General features: G+C 38.5%; 1 protein-coding gene across 1 annotated transcript; it reads left to right on the top strand.

The window, feature by feature from the left end:
* Positions 1–6,458: 6,458 nt before the first annotated feature.
* On the top strand, positions 6,459–12,851 carry LOC107819951 (chloride channel protein CLC-c-like). Its single transcript, XM_075233750.1, has 7 exons — positions 6,459–7,002; positions 7,787–7,987; positions 8,122–8,299; positions 9,315–9,577; positions 9,713–9,982; positions 10,686–11,814; positions 12,579–12,851. The coding sequence occupies exons 1-7, from the start codon at positions 6,806–6,808 to the stop codon at positions 12,666–12,668; spliced, it is 2,328 nt and encodes a 775-aa protein (XP_075089851.1). The 5' UTR covers positions 6,459–6,805; the 3' UTR covers positions 12,669–12,851.
* Positions 12,852–21,167: the final 8,316 nt, after the last annotated feature.

Here is a 21,167-nt window from a genome sequence, read left to right as displayed (position 1 = left end):
TCTTACCATAAAATTTAACAAGAATGGAATAAGTCATTTAACCACCAAATCATGAATCAATAGGACAAGCATTTGACAACGACTCGACAAAAAAGCTCTATATGATAACACAATTATTTATTATCAATTCAACAGGTCATAACCCTGAACGTGCTTCTAAGACACAATTACGAGTCATCACGTAGTCATAGAATCAATGAACATGAATAATAACTTACATATTCCATGTAAGGTAATCATAAGCCAAACATTTACCGGATATGATCATAACCAAGCTACGCATATACACCCATCACCTTACATATACGTGGATTCTAAATTGAGCAACAAGTAGCAAATAAATCACCTATGGGAAGAATTCCCTTTTACAAGGACAGACAAGAGACTTACCTCTACTCTATAAGCTTTAATCAATCAACAAACGCCTTTCCATTCAAATTCAACATCAAACGACTCGAATAAAGTCAAATACAACTCAATGTCAAATAAAGCCATATGAATCAATTCCAAACAATAAAGCTTCAATCTTTAATCAAATCTCCAAAAGTCAACCCCGAGCCCACATGGTCAAAACCTGAGTTAAGAGGTAGATCTCGTCTACCCATAACCCCACGAGTCCAAATATCTGATTAGAATCTAAAACAACATCCACGTCCAAGTCTGCTAGTGGTCTTGCATCTACGTTGCTTCTGAGACACAACGATCGCATCTGCAATCCTCACTTATACAGCCCCCCATCGCATTTGGGAGAAATTGCCGCATCATCTGCTTCGAGGTGTGACTAGAAATGCGCATCTGCACTACCTCCTCAGCCAACCCAACCTTGCATTTGTGCAAGAACAGATGCTTCTGCGAAGGTGCAAGTGCGACCAACCCATCACTTCTATGACCTTGCACCTGCGCAAAAACCATTGCAAGGGCGACACACCAGTACCAGATCTGCCAAACCACTTCCAAATGGTCTGAAACCAATTCAATAAAACCCGAGCCCCGGGCCCTATCCAACTATATCAACAAGTCCAAATACGTCATATAAAGTTATTGAAGTGCTCAAAACACCACAACTAACATCAAAACCAAGAATCGATGATCAAAATCTACCTCTTAACTTTTAAATTTTCTAACTTCACCAAACACGTCTGAATCATGCCCAAACATTTTGGATTTCAATCAAATTTGCACACAAGTCCAAATCAACTAAAAGAACCTATTTAAAGTTTCGGAACACAAATTGGATGCCAATAACATCAAAGTTAACTATTGATCAAACCTACTAATAAAGGATGAAAAGTGCATGTTTTGAGTGTATTTTTGTATTAATTCTTATGTGAGATGCGGGAGTTCATACCGTTTTTGAAGTGAAAATATGCTCATTACGTGTTTCTTATGTGTAGGAACAAACCTATGCAGAAAAGGATCAAATAGGAGAAAAATTGGTGAAAAAAGAGCTGAAGAGAAAAGTTGTGGACAACGAAGCGAGGTTCACTTTGCCAGATTGGGACCAGAGCAAAAGAAACCAAAAAAGTCTCGGATAGCAAAGCGAGGTTCACTTTGCTAGACCGAGACCGGAGCAGAAGAAACCAGCTTTTCTAATCTGAAATAGAAGAAGGAAAATTTACCCCATACAAGCCCTAATCGCTATAAATACATCCTAAAACGTTCTTTTCAGGGGGAGACACTACTTTGGAGGGAGATTCGACCTAAGGAGGCAAGAATACGCTAGGAGCAAGGCGGAGAATTCTTCTACGAGTTTTTCACTTTCTTCTTCCTATTTCTATTAGTGGTTATGAATTCTAGTATTATAGTGTTGCATACTATTATGAATAGCTAATTTGTTATCTAGGATTTTGATGGAACCTTTTGTAGGATAAATTCTTGTTCTGTTTTTATATAATTGAGCCGTTGAATTTATCTACTTGTTCAACTACGTATGTTTTGCTGTTGATTGAATGACCATCAATTGACTGTGCTTATTTAGTGTGCATTGCTTCAGAGAGGGTACACATTTAGGTAATTGTTGAACAACATCACTCCTAACGTATGTGAGAGATCAATACGGATGGTTTAAATGCTGGATTAGATATAACGAAACCTTGGTCCGATCGTAGTGAGCGGTGAATTAGTACCAGCTAGCGTAGTTCGAGAGAATATGTCTAGTAAATTGTAATAGTTTCTCGAGAGAGAACTACGACACTCGAAGTACTCACAATCGGTAGATAATAATTAGGCAAAATTATAGAAGACATAGCGGTAAGGATTCCGACAATTGGGAAAATCATAACTCTAGACCTCCTTAATCTTGTCTCCATCCCTTAGTATCTTTAGTTATTAATCTACTACTTTAATTTGTTAGTTAATTAGTTAGACATAAGAATCTTAATATTTATAACTTAGAAATTATTCAATCTTGTCTACTTAGTGATATTAAACAACTGTAGCTAAGCCTTTGTTCTCCGTGGGATTCGACTCCGGACACTTAGACCGGATTATATTTTCAACGACCGCTTATCCTTTTTAGGACTAGAGTTGGGCGTGATCAAATTTTGGCGCCATGGCAGGGGAACTAACGGTGTAGTTGTAGCTGTACATATTGCTAGGTTTCAAGTTTGAACTTTTATTTTATTTTTTAGTATTTGATTTATTTTTATTTTTTTTAGTTTATTTGTTGATTTGAGAAACATGGAATCTTGGAATTATAGGAGTTTCGATGTTGGTAATTCTACTGTTGATCTTCCTTGTACTTATTGTGGAGGAAACCACCTGTGGTAAAATTATCAAAATATTTCCGAGAGCGAGTTATGTGCGCCAACTCAGTCTTATGTGTGGAATGTATGTGATGTTTGTGGTGATCAAGATAGTCACTTTTATGATTGTGCTTATACGTCTTATCCTCTCTCAACCCCTTATTATGATGGTTCTACTTTTTCTTGTGAAGTTAATAGGAATAAAGAACTAGGAGAAGCTGACCTGGAGGAGATAAAAGATATGTTAAAGTGTCGTGTGGAACAAAATGATGCGAAACAACTGCAGATAGAAAGGCAAGAAGCAACTATTCGTAATTTGGAGGCTCAAGTGGGTCAACTGGTTGAAGGTTTTAATGCTCAACAAGCCAATATTGTAGATAGTAGCCAAGAAGAGCATGAATTAGATACCGAAATTGAGGTGCTAATAGAGAAGGTCAGAGTAGAACACCAACAATATATCCAATTAGAATTTGAGGATGCTGATGTTGAAGAAGTAATACTAGAGTAAGCCAAGGACATTGAAGATACAAATTTAGTTGACTCTAGTGTGATTGGTGTTAAGGAGGTCAAAAATCTTGAAGTTCATGTATTTGAGTGCGTTGGACCTCATTCCAAACACTTCTCTATAGTATGTGAGCATAAAAAGAAGTCAAGGGAAGAGATAGATGAGTCTTATATTTTGAAATTTTCAAGGTCGTCTAGGCAAGGTGACACTCTTCAGTCGAGAGCCAAAAAGTGCATGAAAATTTATTTATTTATTGGCTTGCAAGAATTTGTACTGCCCCAAGAGAATAATTATAAGCTTGAAGCAAAGCTTGGGGTTCAATTCATAAGCTCGAGGTGGAGGCAAAAAGTGATTCACGTCGTGCCGCGACGTTAAATCAAGCGCTTGTTGGGAGGCAACCCAGGTTTACTGTTTTCTTTTATTTTTATTTTATTTTTTATTATTGTATTATTCTTGTAGTGTTATTTTTTATTTCTCTACGAGCATGGGAAGCAAGGCTATTAGAAGAAAGCAAAAGCAAGTGAGATGGTTAGAACTAAGTGTGGGGTGCTCGCACAAATAACCAAGTATGGGAGAAGTGTGAGTACTCCATGAGTTGCTGATGCTTCGGCCTTTGGCATACCAAGGAGTTTCTTTTACCCTCTTGTATTTATGGGTGTGAATTGGGGATAATGGATAATTTTAAGTGTGGGGTGAAGAGATTGTTTGGGTGTTCCTATGCTATGTTAGTTGTGTTACTTTATGCGTGTTGAAAAAAAATCAAAAAAACAAAAATAGGTAGAAATAATCCCTCTTGGTTTTTCTTATGGTCACGGTTCTTTTCCAAGGGATGACTCTTGAATCGGTTAGTAGTTTTTTTTAAGTAGAATTTTCATAAGTTTTGGACTTTTTCCGACGATGGACATCCTAGATAGTTTTCTTGAGGGATTAAAGTCCAGAGAAAATACAAAAAAAAATCTTTTTTTTCTTTTGAACTGATAATGGAATGGGGAGAACTTGAGTATCTATGCTTTTTGACATGTTTTATATCGGGGCTTAGGTCTAGATCATTTGAACTAAGTATTTTCTTCATGATCATTGTAATTACATGCCTTGAAAATGTATGTGGCTTTCTTTTGACACCGAGGCTCATCTTTGACTCTTGCGATTAATTCCCGTGTGCTTAAATATTATGATGACTGTGCTAGTTGCTTTAACTTTAGAGTTGGGTCCGAGCCGTTCTAAGTGAGTCATGTGCATTGTGTGAGGTGAGATTTTGGTGTACTCTGTGCCATGCTTGCTAATCTAGAGCTTGCCCCACGTGTGAGTCAAAGCGAAATGATTAAGTTGTAAGTTTGGGAAGTTATATAGGCTTTCTTTGATTGACCATTTAGCCTATTTGCCTACCAGTGCTAATACTATCTGTAGTCCCCCTTTTGAGCCTATAGACCTTTTCTTTGGCAACCACATTACAAGCCGAATCCCCTTTGTTCTTAATCAAATCTAGTTGAACTTTTACCTCCAAAAGTACTTAAGTAGCTAGAAGAGTAAAGAAAGAGATTGGGTAGCTTTTGAGCGAAACCATAGATAGGCCGACAAGGTACACTTGTGTATAAACAAACAAAAAAAGTACTAGCCAGAAATACCAAATTAAGGAGAGTGAAAAAAAGAAAGAATAACACCTCTCATATCTTTATCTGGGCTAGTGAGTATCTATATGTTGATGTGCGTAATGAAGAAGGGCCTAAATGTTTATGGTTTCATGGCAAGACATTGAATTGTTCATGACAAGAAGGTGTTTGGAAGTGAAGTGTAGTGTATTAAAGTGCTTAGGAGAGTTAGTCACTATTTTCTCAAATATATCCTACCCGTCCTTTAGCCTACATTACAACCTATAAAGTCCTACTTGATCTTAGAATATGCGAGCCTAAATTGGTGGAGACTTATATTATGGGCAAGCCTATGGTACGAGTTTTGATGGCATAAGAGTTTCTTTGTGAGAGTGAACAAATTCTTTCGATTTGAGAGTCCTTAAAATATACTTGAACTTATATTGAGTGCATGGACTACTTTCTCTGTAGTTTGTTGGTGAGGGCACATGATTTGCAAAGTATTGGTAGAGACCTTGATTTTTGAGTTGGTACAAGGAGCGAGTCATGGTGTGGAATGCATTGGAGTCAAGTTTTGAGGAGAGGATATTAGAAAGAGCCACATAAATATTTTAAATAATCTTGGAATGAGTTTAAAACTTGAGGAAATATATGAAGACTGCATATGTTGGATTCTAAGCGTTGATATAATCTAGCTTATGTGCTTAATTTTAAGTTGCTCGAGGATGAGCAAGAGTTTAAGTGTGGGGTGGTGATAAAGGATGAAAAGTGCATATTTTAAGTGTGTTTGTGTGTTAATTCTTGTGTGAGTTGCGGCAGTTCATACCGCTTTTGAAGTGAAAATATGTTCATTACGTGTTTCTTATGTGTAGGAACAAACTTATGCGGAAAAGAATCAAATAGGAGAAAATTTGGTGAAAAAACAGCTGAAGAGAAAAGTCCCGGACAGCGAAGCGAGGTTCACTTTGCCAGACCGGGACTGGAGCAGAAGAAACCAAAAAAGTCCCGGACAGCGAAGCGAGGTTCACTTCGCCAGACCGAGACCAGAGCAGAAGAAACCAGCTTTTCCAATCCGAAATAGAAGAAGGAAAACTTGCCCCAATCGAGGCCGTCTACTCAAAAGTTAAAGCCTGATCAACTCTTCCAACTTAAAACTTTCAAATTAAGAATCACTCTTCCAAATCAACTCTAAACCCCTCGAAAATCAAAACCAACCATATACGCAAGACATAATGTATCATATGAAGCTACTCAAGACCTTAAACCACCGAACAGAATGCTAAAGCTCAAAACGATTGATCGATCGTTACAAGAAGTATTTTCTCTTTTTTAAATTAATTTTATACGACGTAAATTCAGATTAATCAATAACCAACGTTGCACTTGCCATTGACAAAAGAACACACAAAAAATATCAAATGGGTCGTTTGAAAATATTGAAAGATGTATCAGCCAAAAGAATTAAGAGCAGTTTGTAAAAACAATTTTAGTAGTAGTAATTTTTTTCGAGATATTGATCGCACTCGAGTTAAAATTCGTAGGTTTTTAATATGGAAATTCGATGTAGCCGCCGAAAAGAACTCCTGATGTAATAAAAATATCAAACGCCACTCAAAAGTCAGAACCCATACACATTTGTTTAATCTTTTCCACAACTGTTTGGGCCTGTCCAAACCTGACAGATTGTTACATAAAATAATAATCTGTCACGGATCTCCCGCTTCTCTCTCTTTCACCTCCCCCACCGGCGACAACCCACCCCATATATAATTGAAGCAGATTGAGAAGATTCACTGATCATTTCCATTTTCCTAGATGTGGGTTTGTATACATACACGTATTCATACGTACAGTAACTTTTAGATAAGAAAAGACTATTCATATACTCCGTTAGATTCCAACTCTTAAATTAGTTTGAGATTGAGTTATACTTGGTTGTATATACGATCTCAAACGTATTTCTTGTGATGGAGAACCAAGTTGACATAGAGAATGAAGGAGGGATGGTGGAGGAAGAGAAAATAGATTTGGAGAGAAATTTCTCGACCATTTCAGAAAGTGGGATAAGAGAGCCTTTGCTTAAATCCAAGAGCAGAGTCAACAACACCTCCCAAATCGCTATTGTTGGAGCCAATGTTTACCCCATTGAAAGCCTCGACTACGAGTATGAATACTTACTTTCTGTTTCTGTGCTCTTTTGCTCCTTTAATTCTTTAATTTATTGCATCTCGTTGTTGATAGTAGCAGAATCAATCAATTAACTGTTCCTCAATTTTAAAATATTTGGGATTCGTTATCGTTTGACTATTTTTAGGATGGTAGCCGTTAGTCAACTTTCTGCTAACATCTTCAGATAACCAGGCTTGAGATTTTTCTTGTGCAATTAGTGTGATGATGGAAAAAGATTCTTTTGCTGTGTTATTATTGGAGCTGCAGGAATTAAAAGGAAAAACTAATGAACTGCCATAGTAAGAGATATGAAGGAGAGCTATGGTGAAAGAAATCAGAGATCTTTGATGTTCAAATTTTGTAGTCTATGTATATATAACTGGTAATTACAAACTTAAGTTGGGGTTGAAATCTTAATGACTTATGCTGATCAGAACACACTCTCATCCTGTGTAAGAAGTTTTCTTTCTGAGGTTGGACTCTCAAATCCTATGTTTTGGTCCTGGAGTACAATTTGTTTTTTCTATCGACGAATTCCTAAATGCGCTTGCTTCACGAGTTTTATACGCTGGAGCTCCTGACCAGCGTCCTAATACCTTTTCAATGCAAATGAAATCTCTCTATCAATTTAATAATAACCCAAGATTTATTTTTTCATTTTGTAGTAACTTGCAGTTAACCGAAATACATGTTTTTTCTGGTAACTTTTATCTGTCCTATATTCACTTGAAGTATATATCCAATGTTCCATTTTGATATTGTAAGTCATTTTTATGCAGGATTGTAGAAAATGACCTTTTCAAGCAAGACTGGAGATCTAGGAAAAAGGTCCAGATATTTCAATATATATTTCTCAAGTGGACTCTTGTGCTTCTCATTGGATTAAGTACTGGCCTTGTTGGTTTCTTTAATAACATAGGAGTGGAAAATATTGCTGGTTTCAAGCTACTGCTAACTAGCAACTTAATGCTTGAGGGAAAGTAAGTACAACTTCAATCAAGTTATAGTTTATGAAATAAGTTGTGATTTCAAAATACCATCTATGAATGCACAAATGACAAAAGCGCGCGACTCACTCTGTTCAAGTTATTAAGTTATTTTAATTTCAGAGCAGATATTTCCGGGCATTTGCTGCTTTTGCGGGTTGCAATGTGGTTCTTGCAACTTGTGCTGCGGCCCTCTGTGCACTTATTGCACCTGCGGCTGCAGGGTCTGGGATACCTGAAGTAAAAGCATATCTAAATGGTATTGATGCGCATTCCATTTTGGCTCCAAGTACATTACTTGTCAAGGTGGATTTCTCTGTCTTTTTCCCTCTTGTGTATTCCTTGTTGCTTGCCACATGGACATCTCTAAGAAGCATGATTATCTGGCTTGTAAAAAGTATCACTTGATACTATTTTTCCAACTGTTCTATGTAAGTTGATTGGCATTTTCAAATTGCTTATCCTGGTATATTCCTTCTGTCCCAAAGAACAACTTTTCATGTTGTTACGACTTACTAGTGCTATTGACTTGATATTGAATTGAACTAAACAACAACAATAATAAAGATTTCAAATAACAATATTTGATGTAAGGATAATACGTGTTAACACTCAGATAACCATGCTTATATTTGTGCACTGTAGTCCACTTCATCCTTTTGTACCTTACTATGGACATCAATGAAGTAAATTAGAAATGAAATTGTGTAGTAAAGACCCCGAAGCTTTGGTCTAGCGGTAAGAGTTCATCTTGTGATGTGTGGTTAGGCGCACATCACAGGTTCAAACTCTAGCGCAGGCAAACCTTGGTATTTAAATGGAGAAGGATAGGGGGCATTTTCCATCGAGCTTCGAACCATGCCTACAGCCTCATAGATTTCTCGGTTATCAAAAATAATTATGTAGTAAAAAATGAATGATTTGCATTGTATGCCGTGTTTTAAATTCATTTGATTAGGTACATTTGATATGGTTGTCCCTGCTTGTTACCCTTTCACTTGTTAGTTCTTAGGTTTGGTTTCTCAGACTGCCATTGTTAAATTGAACTCTGGAGGTGTATCTTTATCTTTTTTTGTTTTGCTGTATATTAACAATCTGGCGTTCCCCTACAGACATCATTTACCACTATAAATGATAAGTTACAAGCTGAAGCAGTTAGCACCCTAATTCACATTAAATGATTGTTTTAGTGCATTTGTCTGTTTCTTCTAGTTCAATGGGTTGTAATTTACCCCACCCCATGCTTTATTATAGTGCTGATTGGCTCATTCGCTGAAAGTCATTCTCGAAAACACTAACTCTGACATTTTACACTCGGCAGATTTTTGGTTCCATTTTGGGTGTTGCTGCTGGATTTGTTGTTGGCAAGGAAGGACCTATGGTCCATACTGGTGCTTGCATAGCAAACTTACTTGGACAAGGGGGTTCCCGCAAGTATCATTTAACTTGGAACTGGCTAAAATACTTCAAAAACGACCGTGATCGTAGGGATTTGATCACTTGTGGTGCTGCTGCTGGTGTCGCAGCTGCTTTCCGTGCCCCAGTTGGAGGAGTCCTTTTTGCTCTTGAAGAAATAGCATCATGGTCTCTCTCTCTCTCTCTCTCTCTCTCTCTCTCTCCCTCACACACAAAAAGCTACACACACATATTGAATGCTAGCTTGCATTCATAAGAAGGCTTGTATTTCAAAATGTTCAATCGTTCTATTTAATGTTTTAGGTGGCGAAGTGCTTTACTTTGGAGGACTTTCTTCACAACTGCTGTCGTTGCTATGGTGCTCAGATCTCTCATACAATTCTGTCGCAGTGGGAAATGTGGACTATTTGGGCAAGGAGGTTTGATAATGTTTGATGTCAATTCAGGAGTATCTAATTACAACACAATAGATGTATTGGCAATAATTTTAATTGGAGTACTTGGAGGCCTTTTGGGAAGCCTTTATAATTATCTTGTCGACAAGGTCCTTCGGACTTACAGCGTCATTAATGAGTTAGTCTTCTAAACCCCTTTTGCCAACACTATATGTTTAGTTCTCTCTTAGTTGTTAGTCAATGGAGGGGTAGGTGCATGTTCAGTCTAAACCCCTTTTGCCAACACAATATGTTTAGTTCTCTCTCAGTTGTTAGTCAATGGAGGGGTAGGTGTTCTAGTATGATGAAGTAACAATTTTAAGAAGTATGCAAGGTTTTCTTGAAGCATGTCTCACTTCTCTTTTGATTTCAACTTTATATTTTTCTTTTCTTTCTTTTGCAGATTGGATTTTCAGGTAGATAACTGTAACCGATCCATAATGATTTTGTGGATAACAGTGTATTTCATCAGGATATTTCACCTAAGCATGCATACATAGTTTGAAAAGTTCATCTTAAATGGGTCATTTACTCTTTGCCATCAAAACATGTTTGATCAATGTTCTTTGTTTCCAAGCTATTTGGTACTTGTAAAAGATATACTATATGTATTCGTTGGTTATTTATTTATTTATCTATTTTGTGATGCCATCTCTACAGTAAGTTACATGAGCTGTTATTTCCATAAGTAGAATTTTCTTGGTGCGTAAATTGTGGTTGTACTCCTGCTTTTTTCTTTGGCTGAATCTTGGAATCAAAAATGATAATTATGATATTCTTTCTGCCTGGTTTTCCTTCTACTTCTGCTTTTCCTTTGGTTAATTTTTGGTAGTGAATTACAGGAGAGGTCCTGCTTTCAAGATCTTGCTTGTCATGACCGTTTCCATCCTGACTTCTTGTTGCTCTTATGGCCTACCATGGCTGGCAAGGTGCACCCCTTGTCCTGCCGGCTTGGAGGAGAAATGCCCAACTATAGGTCGCTCTGGAAGCTACAAGAATTTCCAGTGTCCACCAGGGCATTACAATGATCTCGCATCCCTCTTTCTGAACACCAATGATGATGCCATTCGCAATTTGTTTAGTTCAAATAATTCAAATGAATTTCACATCTCTTCACTTCTCGTCTTCTTTGCTGGGGTATATTGCCTTGGCATTATTACTTATGGAATTGCTATTCCTTCTGGACTTTTCATTCCTGTCATACTTGCTGGAGCCTCCTATGGGCGTATTTTCGGTAGAGCCTTGGGTTCGTTGTCCAATCTTAATGTTGGTCTGTTTTCGCTACTTGGTGCTGCTTCTTTCCTTGGTGGTACCATGAGAATGACAGTATCAATTTGTGTCATACTCCTTGAGCTTACAAACAATCTATTAATGCTTCCGTTGGTGATGCTTGTTCTCCTCATATCAAAAACTGTGGCCGATAGTTTTAACAAGGGTGTGTATGACCAGATTGTGAAAATGAAAGGCTTGCCTTTCTTGGAAGCTCATGCTGAACCATTTATGAGGCATTTGGTCGCTGGAGATGTTTGTTCTGGGCCATTATTGTCATTTTCAGGTGTAGAGAAGGTGGGGAACATCGTACATGCTTTGAAGTATACTAGGCATAATGGATTTCCTGTGATTGATGAGCCACCTTTCTCAGAGGCACCAGAGTTGTGTGGGCTCGTTCTAAGGTCTCATTTACTTGTCTTGCTCAATGGAAAGAAATTCATGAAACAACGTGTATTGAGCGGCTCCAGTATTTTGAGGAGGTTTCATGCGTTTGATTTTGCTAAGCCAGGATCAGGGAAGGGGCTTAAGTTTGAGGATCTCGTCATCACGCAGGAGGAGATGGAAATGTATGTTGATCTCCATCCTATAACAAATACATCCCCATACACAGTAGTGGAAACCATGTCTCTGGCCAAAGCTGCAATCCTTTTCCGACAACTTGGACTCAGACACTTGTGTGTTGTCCCAAAGAAAACTGGGGTAAGTCCTTCTCCCCCCTTCCCCTCTCTCCACCCCACTCTGTCCCCTGTTTCTTTTGCCATTTTTTCCGAATTTTCTTTTTTGATCTCCTTTTGTACCTTGGTTTAGTACATAATGTGTATGATCTGCATTATTAGTTTTCAAGCAACCTCCACTTCCAACCAAGAGGTTGTGAGTTCGAGTCACCCCAAGAGCAAGGTGGGGAGTTCTTGGAGGGAAGGATGCCGAGGGTCTATTGGAAACAGCCTCTCTACCTTATGGTAGGGGTAAGGTCTGCGTACACACTACCCTCCCTAGACCCCACTAGTGGGATTATACTGGGTTGTTGTTGTTGTTGTTGTGGAAACTTGGGAACTAGGATCATCTAGGCCCATTTGGACGGATTGGAACTTCATTTAGTAAACTATGGTGGGAGTAAGGATTTCAAAACCATCAATGATTAGTGATACTTAAATACTAAGTATTTCAAATGACATCTCAATCAAAAGTATTTAATTTGAAATCCATTGAATATGTTGTGACAATTCTTAGATGTCGATAGCTTGAGTTGAAACGCATTAACTTATATCTGCAATATTACATGTGCTAATACATCACAGTTGCATACAAGTGGATCCATGCATTCGGGGGGTTGGGGCGTGGTTTTCGTGTTCTTGTTATGCACTTTTTGCTTGAGAAGAAGGTTGATGACTTTGTGTTATCTTATTCTGCATTCTACTACTTTACAATAATGTCCTGAAAATGTAGATGTTTTGAATTTGTAGAGGGCTCCAATCGCTGGAATCTTAACAAGGCATGACTTCATGCATGAACATATATCGAACCTCTACCCGCATTTCGTCCCCCACAAGTAGCCAGAGAAGTTTGCTCATTCCACATGCAAACACGCAGCCTATTGTGTATTACTATTCCTTATTGTTTTGGTTTCCAGAATTACTCTTCTTGTAATTCTTTTGGTCTTGATGTTTGTATAACTACGAATACTCCGAATTTTTCATTATCTAGCTTGTAGTCTAGCTCGATCTTAAAAAGAAAAATCTATCCCCAATTCCCCTTCCCTCCCCTCCCCTCCCATCCCATCCAAAAAAAAAAAAAACATAATAACCTAGTTGAAAACGATTAAGCAAAATGGGTTGGTTGTTGACCATCGTAGAGGACGGGAGAAAAAAATGTACAACCTTCTTTGCTTGTGCATCTTCTTTTATGATATTTATTGAAAACTCGAGCCTTCAATCAAAGCATGATTACAAAGAGGATAACGTGCTTGGTCGAGACATTATAGCCTCAAACTCATAATGTACAATGGTATTGCTAAAGCATTTAAGTTATGTAGATTGATAGTGAAAAATATACTATTTAGTACCGCGGGCGTGTCCGCTCTGGCGGCATCATAAACATTCAATGCCTTGATTAGATTACCTCCTTTTGACACAGATCACTGATTTACATGCATGCTTAGATAAGTTCTATTTTACATGGGCCTAAAGTACCTTATGACTGCTCTCTTCAATTGCCTCAGTATATACTTCTTGGCTAATTGCACCATTAGACAACTCTATACACAACGGAGTAAAAAATTTAGAAGCACGTCCAGCGATTTATCGGTTGCCTTCTAATGATAGTATGTCGGTGTACTGCAAAATTTTACACGGTAAGAGATGCATCATTATCAAATGTGGTAAGATTAAGTATCACCGTAGCTAACTTCGGAGCCCTGACACATCAAGAACGCAAAATATTTTATAGCAAACTTCATGAAGAAGATCAAACTGTTATGGATTTTAGAAAAAATATGCAAGCAGCAAGAAGGTTGAAAATATGATTGAAAAATTGTCTCTAAAAATTTATTAATCATAGGGCTTTAAATAGCCAAATAAATAAAGTAGTAGACTCCTCCTAAAACTAAACAACTAATTATTCTAGAAAACAGTAGCAGTAACAGATGCAAAATCCAACACTCCTCCTTGCTTCTGTTGCTGCAGTCTAAAGAAGGTCATCCTCAATTCCTTCTTCTGCTATTAGTTCTTGTGCATTAGCATCTTTGAACTTGCACACTTTTGTAACATGACCTTTTTGTTTGCAATTTTCACATAATGCATCAGGTCTCCACCAACAAAATTTTTCTAAGTGTGTTTTCTTTTTGCAATATTTGCAATAAGGATAATCGACTTTTTCTTTTTGGCGTTTCGCATAAAAAAAATACCCTCAGTATGGCGTTTCGCATAAAAAATACCCTCGCTACTTGCCATTGTTAAAAAATTGATTAAAAATCGGTATGGGTAAAAATGCGTATGCTTTAAAAGTGGTTGAAATTGGTTGTTTTTCAGCGAATTCAGAGATCCGTCAAGATCAATGGAGGCTATGTACCACTGTTATGAATTTTAGAAAAATATGCAAGCAGCAAGAAGGTTGAAAATAGGATTGAAAAACTGTCTCTAAAATTTTATTAATCATAGGGCTTTAAATAGACAAATAAATAAAGTAGTAGACTCCTCCTACAACTAAATTACTAAACTCTTACTATAATTAAAATTCTGAATCTTCTAGCAGACTCCTCCTAAAACTAAACAACTAATTATTCTAGAAAACAGTAGCAGTAACAGATGCAAAATCAATACAAACTGATCTTGTGAAACAACTGGTAGAACTTGCAGACTAAAAACAAGTGCATATCATCCAAATTTCTCAAACATCTACTAAGAAAGCCCCAGCAACAATTGTATAAAGAGGTCAAAACTACACTCGACAAGTCCAAGTTATCTTATAAATCTGACAAATCAGAGATAAGGGTATATCACTACTAGAAAACTGCCAAAAATTGTCCAAGAAAACCGACCGAAATCGGTCGGGAATATAGAAATACCGACCGATTTTAATTCGTCGAAACAATAGTGGTTGCTAAGGTGTGGCGACCGAAGACGGTCGCAATTTTCCGACCGAAGTCGGTCGGTTAATTCAACCTTCGGTTGACCACTTTAACTGACAATTTTGTTGGAAAAATAAATACACCGACCGAAATCGGTCGGTAATATGTAAATTATTTTTTATTTATTTTTCAAAATAGCGACCGATTTCGGTCAGAAATATAATTATTTGATAATTTTGTATTTCTTTTTAAATTTTAACAAACCGACCGAAATCGATCGGAATAATTAAAAAATAAAAATAAAAAAAGGTTATTTTCGACCGACTTCGGTCGGTAATTTCAAATTTCTGTAGATTGTACATTAAAATTACCGACCGAAGTCGGTCGAAAATTATGAATTTCTGAGTTTTCATATGAGAATTCCGACCGAAATCGGTCGATTTTCTGGATAAAAACCTAGCAAAATATGCCTGCTTTTAAGCTACACCACCTGCCAATTACAACCAATAATCATCCTATAATGGCAGCATTACATTGCTTCCATTCGACCACATTTAACCAACAACAACAATAATTAACCAACAACAATAACGCTAATAACAACCACAACAACAACGCCAACCACAACAACAACAATACAAATGTTCAATAACAAAATAATATCAACAATACAATCATCATTCAAAACTATTCCAACTAAATATTCACAAGTTCAAGACTTTGTTTAGCAATACACACCATTCAATGAGTGTTTTGTATTGCATCATCTCCATCTTCACTACTAGAAGCTTCATCGTCGGCATAGTTCAAAGGATCACGACGAGAAGGATTAGCATCTGGGGAAGGCTCACGAGACCGGGGAATGGGGAAAGCACCACTAGCAAGAAGATTGGCCAGCTGACCTTGAAGGAGATTAAATTATTGGTCCATCTTTTCTAGCTGAACTTGAAGGTTATCAAATTGTTTATCTATCTTTTGTTCTCTAGCCTTTGTCTCTTCAAGCTCTGCTGTCAGCTTTGCGATCTTCTTCTCCATAGACGAGAGAGTCAACCTATCAATTGCCTCGCCCTGGGCAAAAGTCCCTATACCTTGCAATCCAGCCCTGTAGCGCCGAAATGATCTCTCTGGAAGGCCGTATGCTATCCCCTTTTTAGGACCACCGACAACATCCAACCATATCTTTTGCGCTTCTTCGTCTAAAAGGGGTGGTCGCTCGCTTTGTTCATTCGGTGGCAAGCTCTGAGTGTGCTCCTCCACATTAATCTTGTAGCGACCCTTTATTTAGAAGAAAGAAAATTATTAACTATATAATATTATAAACATTAATCTCAAGTTATAGTAGTTATAAAACTTACATATGTAGTCTCCGCCTGGTCTTCGACCCATTTAGTTGGATCTGTCGGTACCTTCTTCTTCCGGATGCGAGTCTCCATCAAGAACTCATCATGAGTCATCTTCCTCCTATATATTTTTTCCTACAAGTATAATAAAACATGTTAACTAAATTAAAATATATAAATATAGTTCGATAAAAATAGAATTAAATATTTCAAGGAATTACCAGTGGTCTCCTCCCAGTCCCCATGCTTCGATGAATCTAGATCATCTTCCTCCGATGAATCTGAAGCGTGCGCAGAATGGGAGACATCTGGCTTAGCGCTACTATCCCAAAGGCGAAGTCTAGAAATGCTAGGAGAGAACTCCGTGGAGAGGGAGACGGGGTCGTTGATGAAGATGGATGCGATCCACACCCTTGCTGCAATCTAGACCCCTGTTGTGATTTATACCACTGCTGCGATCTGGCTGGCTGAAATCTAGATGGATGCGATCCAGCTGGTGATGAAACAAATGGAGCAGATGACGGGCGTATCACCACATGGCCCTGTGACTGCTGACTCGATATACCAATGTAACTATATGAAGGATCATGTGCAGGAAACGGGGTATAGCCTTGTGGTTGAGAATGGTAAGAATACTGCTGGGAGGGCGAATGGTAGGTAGTCTAATGAGTATATGGATGTGGTGGAAAAGATGTGTGCCTAGAAGATTACTGCCGACCATCAGCAGCAGAGGGATGCAATTGTGGAGTGGAAGGAAGTGAGGGTGTAGCACCATCATCATGATCAATAGGCCTCTTATCCTTCCTAGACCTACCTCGACCCCTACCGGTCATCTCCATAAATTAAAGAAAATGTTATAATTGAGAATATAAATCTATATAAGTTAAGAGCGCTTGAAAAAACTAACATGCTAGTCATCTTCGAAGTATCCATCTTCGTCCGAAAATTCTTCCTCTTCACTTATTTCATTTTCACTAGGTGATTCTTCGTCCTCATTTCTATGATAGTTATTTCCTCCATATCAACTTCTTCTAATATGCGTTGAGGATGCTCCAAATTATTTTTTGGAACGACCCGACTGGTCGTTTTGCTTTCTAGATCTCCATTCCTCTAAATACGACCCCCTCCCCTCCTCGTATGTGCTTTTACTGTTTCATGACTTGCGGGAATGGTTAGTTCGGGTTTCGAAGGATTCGGGTTGAAATTGGAACACTTAGTTCCTTAATATTGGCTTTAAAGGGCTAAGTTTGACTTGGGTTAACATTTCTATTAAACGATCTCAAAATCGGGATTTGACGGTCCTAATAGATTCGTATGATGATTTTGGACTTGGGCGTGTGTTCGGATCGGGTTTTTGATGACCCGTGAGCGTTTCAGCGCCTAAAGTTGAAAGTTGTCTTATTAAAGGTTTTAAAGTTCTTTAAATTTGGTTTGGAGTAGATTTTAGTGTTATCGAGGTCTGTTTGGGATTCCAAGCCTTGGAATAGTTCCGTATGGTGATTTAAGACTTACACGCAAAATTTGGTATCATTCCGAGTAGTTTAAGTATGATTCGGCGTATACGGAGCAAGTTGGAAGAACTTGAAGTTCATAAGTTGATTCGATTTGGTTTGGAGTGTGATTCTTAGTTTTGGTGTTGTTTCTCATGTTTCGTGAGGTCGAGAAGGTCCGTTTTATGATTTCAAACTCGTTTTTATGTTTGGACGAGGCCTCGGGGGCCCCGGATGCCATTCCGATGATGCGCGAAAGTCGTTTGGACTTGGAGAAAGTGGCTGGAGCAGCAGAGCTTCTGGTGCAATCGCACTTGCGAGGAGATAGCCGTAGGTGTGAGCTCGTAGAATCGAGCCAACGACCATAGAAGTGGCATGGCGTTGGCTGCCCAGGGATCGCAAAAGCGGAGCAAGGACCGCACCTGCGAAAGCGCAAGTGCTAAGAAGGCAAGTGCAGAAGCAGGCGAGTCCGTAGGTGCGGCACGTGCGCCGCAGACGCGGACTCGCAGAAGTAGGCCATTGTCCACAGATGCAGAAGTATACCAGCTGTGGGAGAGCCACATCTGCGATGCTTTTTCAGCAAATGCGGAGCCTCAAAAGCGGTCGATCCTCCGCAGAAGTGGAAATCGCTGGAGGCAGAAGGGTCCATTTAATATGGGACTTAGGCCATTTTGGCTCATTTATTTCACTTCTTGGGAGATTTTTGGAGCTTTTAGGGAAGGGTTTTCACCTAGCTATTGAAGATAAGTAATTTCTATCCAATGTAAGTTAAATACATAGATTATGGGTAGATTTTAACATGAAAAATTGTGAAAATTATGGGTTTAGTTTAAAAACCTAGGTTTTGATAAAAATGGAATTTAACCACGAAAATGATTATGAAATTGGGTGAAAAAGATATATTTGAGTTTGTGAGGTTATGGGTAACAATTATCTTCGAATATTTTTGGAATCCGGGCACGTGGGCCCGGGGGTGAATTTTAGGAATCTTTCAATTTGGGTTGGATAATTACTCTAATAGTTAAATTATGAACTTTTGAACATGTATTGATTAATTTATATAACATTTGACTAGTTTCGGGTTGTTTGGCACCGAGTTGTGGATTTAAAGCATATTTGTGGATCAAAAGTGAGCTTGAGAATGAAGTAAGTCTCTTGCCTAACCTTGGAAGAGGGAACTCATATTTAAAGCATATTTGTTGTTGTTGTTGTTGTTGTTGTTGTTGTTTCCATGTTCCATACCTGTTTATAATTCTTGTACTCACGCTACACTTCTGCACTAATCGTGCAGGATCTGAGGCAGGTGCATCTGGTAGTCATCCCGACGCGCACCCCTGATACTCTAAGACTTAGTGGTGAGCTGCTCCCGAGTCCATTCTGCAGCACCTGAAGTCTCTCTTTTGTATTTACTTTCTGCCTTCTCTACTTCAGACAATAGTTTAGTGTTTTGTATATTCTACTAGTAGCTCATACACTCGTGACACTAGGTCTTGGAATTATGCTAGTAGATATTTGATGATTTTTGAGTATTTATTTCACCACACTTGTCTTTATAATTGCTCACACTTTATTTTTATTAAACTTCTCACCTCTCACTTATATAGTAATTAAAAATCAACCATTTCTAAAATGTTAAAAAGAATAAATACATGGCTAGTTCACCGTTGGCTTGCCTAACGGCGACGTTGGGCGCCATCACGACCTATAGGGGAAAATTGGGTCGTGACATTTTCTAACTGATCATCCACCATTTGGTTAACACTTGAGGTATCGTTTTGGTAAGCAACATCTAGCACATTCTCAACTTCCACCCTACCAACATGCTTAGTTTTGATTACAACCAACCAATCAACTGTATCCCTCCGCAATGGATATGGAGCATAATACACTTGCCTAACTTTTTCTGCAATTATAAAAGGATCATAGCGATCATATTTCCTCTTTTTATTAACCTCAATTATGTTGTACTGTGAGTGTACATTTGTACCTCTTCTAGGTGTTGGGTCAAACCAATTGTATCAGAAAAGCATGATCTTCTTATTTGGCCAACCTGAATATGATAATTCTAGAATCTCTTTGATCACACCATAATAATCATTTTCCCCATCCTGGTTGCCTTCACCACCTTTGACATATACCCCACTGTTATTGTTTTTTTTATATACTTGGAGCATTCCTTGGTGTGAAATTTGTAACCATTCACAAAATACTTGGACATAGTTGTAACTGTAGGTGCATGTCCCCAAGATATATCTTTCAAAAGATGATTAACCCGCTTCTATTTTTGTAACGGCCCGACCGGTCTTTTTGCTTTCTAGATCACCGTTCCCCTAAATAAGACTCCTCGTATGTGCTTTTACTGTTTTATGACTTATGAGGATGGTTAGTTCGGGATTTGAAAGGGTTCGGGTTGAAATCGTAACACTTGGTTCCTTAAGGTTGGCTAAAAAGCGCTAAGTTTGACTTGAGTTAACATTTTGAGTAAATGACCTCGGAACCAGGATTTGACAATTCCAATAGGTTTGTATGATGATTTTGGACTTGGACGTATGTTTAGACCAGGTTTTGGATGACCGGGGAGCATTTCAGTGCTTAATATTGGAATTTGGCACATTGAAGGTTTTAAAGTCCTTTAAATTTGGTTTGAAGTAGTATTTGGTGTTATCGAGGTCCAATTGGAATTCCGAGCTTGGGAATAGTTTTGTATGGTGATTTAAGACTTGCACGCAAAATTTGGAGTAATTCCGAGTAGTTTAAGGATGATTCGACGCGTTCAGAGTAAGTTAGAAGAACTTGAAGTTTATAAGTTGATTCTATTGGTTTTGGGTTGCGGTTCTTAGTTTTCATGTTGTTTTCCACATTGCAAGTGTGAGAGCAAGTCCGTTTTATATTTACAAACTTGTTAGTATGTTTGGACGAGGCCTCGTGGGCCTCGGGTGCAATCCAGACATTGCACGGATTGGGTTAGAACTTGTAAGGGGCTGCTGGAGCACCAGTTCTGGTGTGCCCGCACCTGCGAGCATCTGGCCGTAGATGCGATCCCGCAGGTGCGAGCTCCTCACCGCAGAAGTGGTTTAGGCAAGTTGGTTTTGGCCTACAGAAGCGGCGAAGGTTCTGCAGGAGCGACCTCGCTTCTGCGAGGGAAGGGCCACAGGTGCGAAGGCGCCATCCAGGCCTGGAGCCGTAGAAGCGAGAAGCGGGCTCGCAGATGACGCCTCCTCTCGGCAGAAGTGGCCAGGGCTGGGCCTGAACTTTTCACAGAGGCGGACAATGGTTCGCAGAAGTAGTGCCGCAGATGCAGCCCATTGACCACAGATGCGAAAGTCCTGGAGGCAGTGAGGTCGTTTAAGACAGACATAGACCATTGTTTTGACTCATTTCTTTCATTTGTTTTGGGCGATTTTGGAGATTTTGGAGAGGGGTTTCCACCCAAGCTATTTGAGGTAAGTAATTTCTATCCAATAGGAGTTAAATACTTAGATTATGGGTAGATTTTAACATGAAAATTTGTGAAAATTATGGGTTTAGATGAATAACCCTAGGTTTTGATAAAAACGGGATTTACCCACGAAAATGGTTATGGGATTGAGTAAAAATTATATATTTGAGTTGGTGAGGTTATAAGTAACAACTTTCTTCGAAAAGTTTTGGAATCCG

Source organism: Nicotiana tabacum, chromosome 2 (assembly GCF_000715075.1).
Source record: "Nicotiana tabacum cultivar K326 chromosome 2, ASM71507v2, whole genome shotgun sequence".
Lineage (NCBI taxonomy): Eukaryota > Viridiplantae > Streptophyta > Magnoliopsida > Solanales > Solanaceae > Nicotiana > Nicotiana tabacum.
This window is presented reverse-complemented; position numbering and strand designations above follow the sequence as displayed.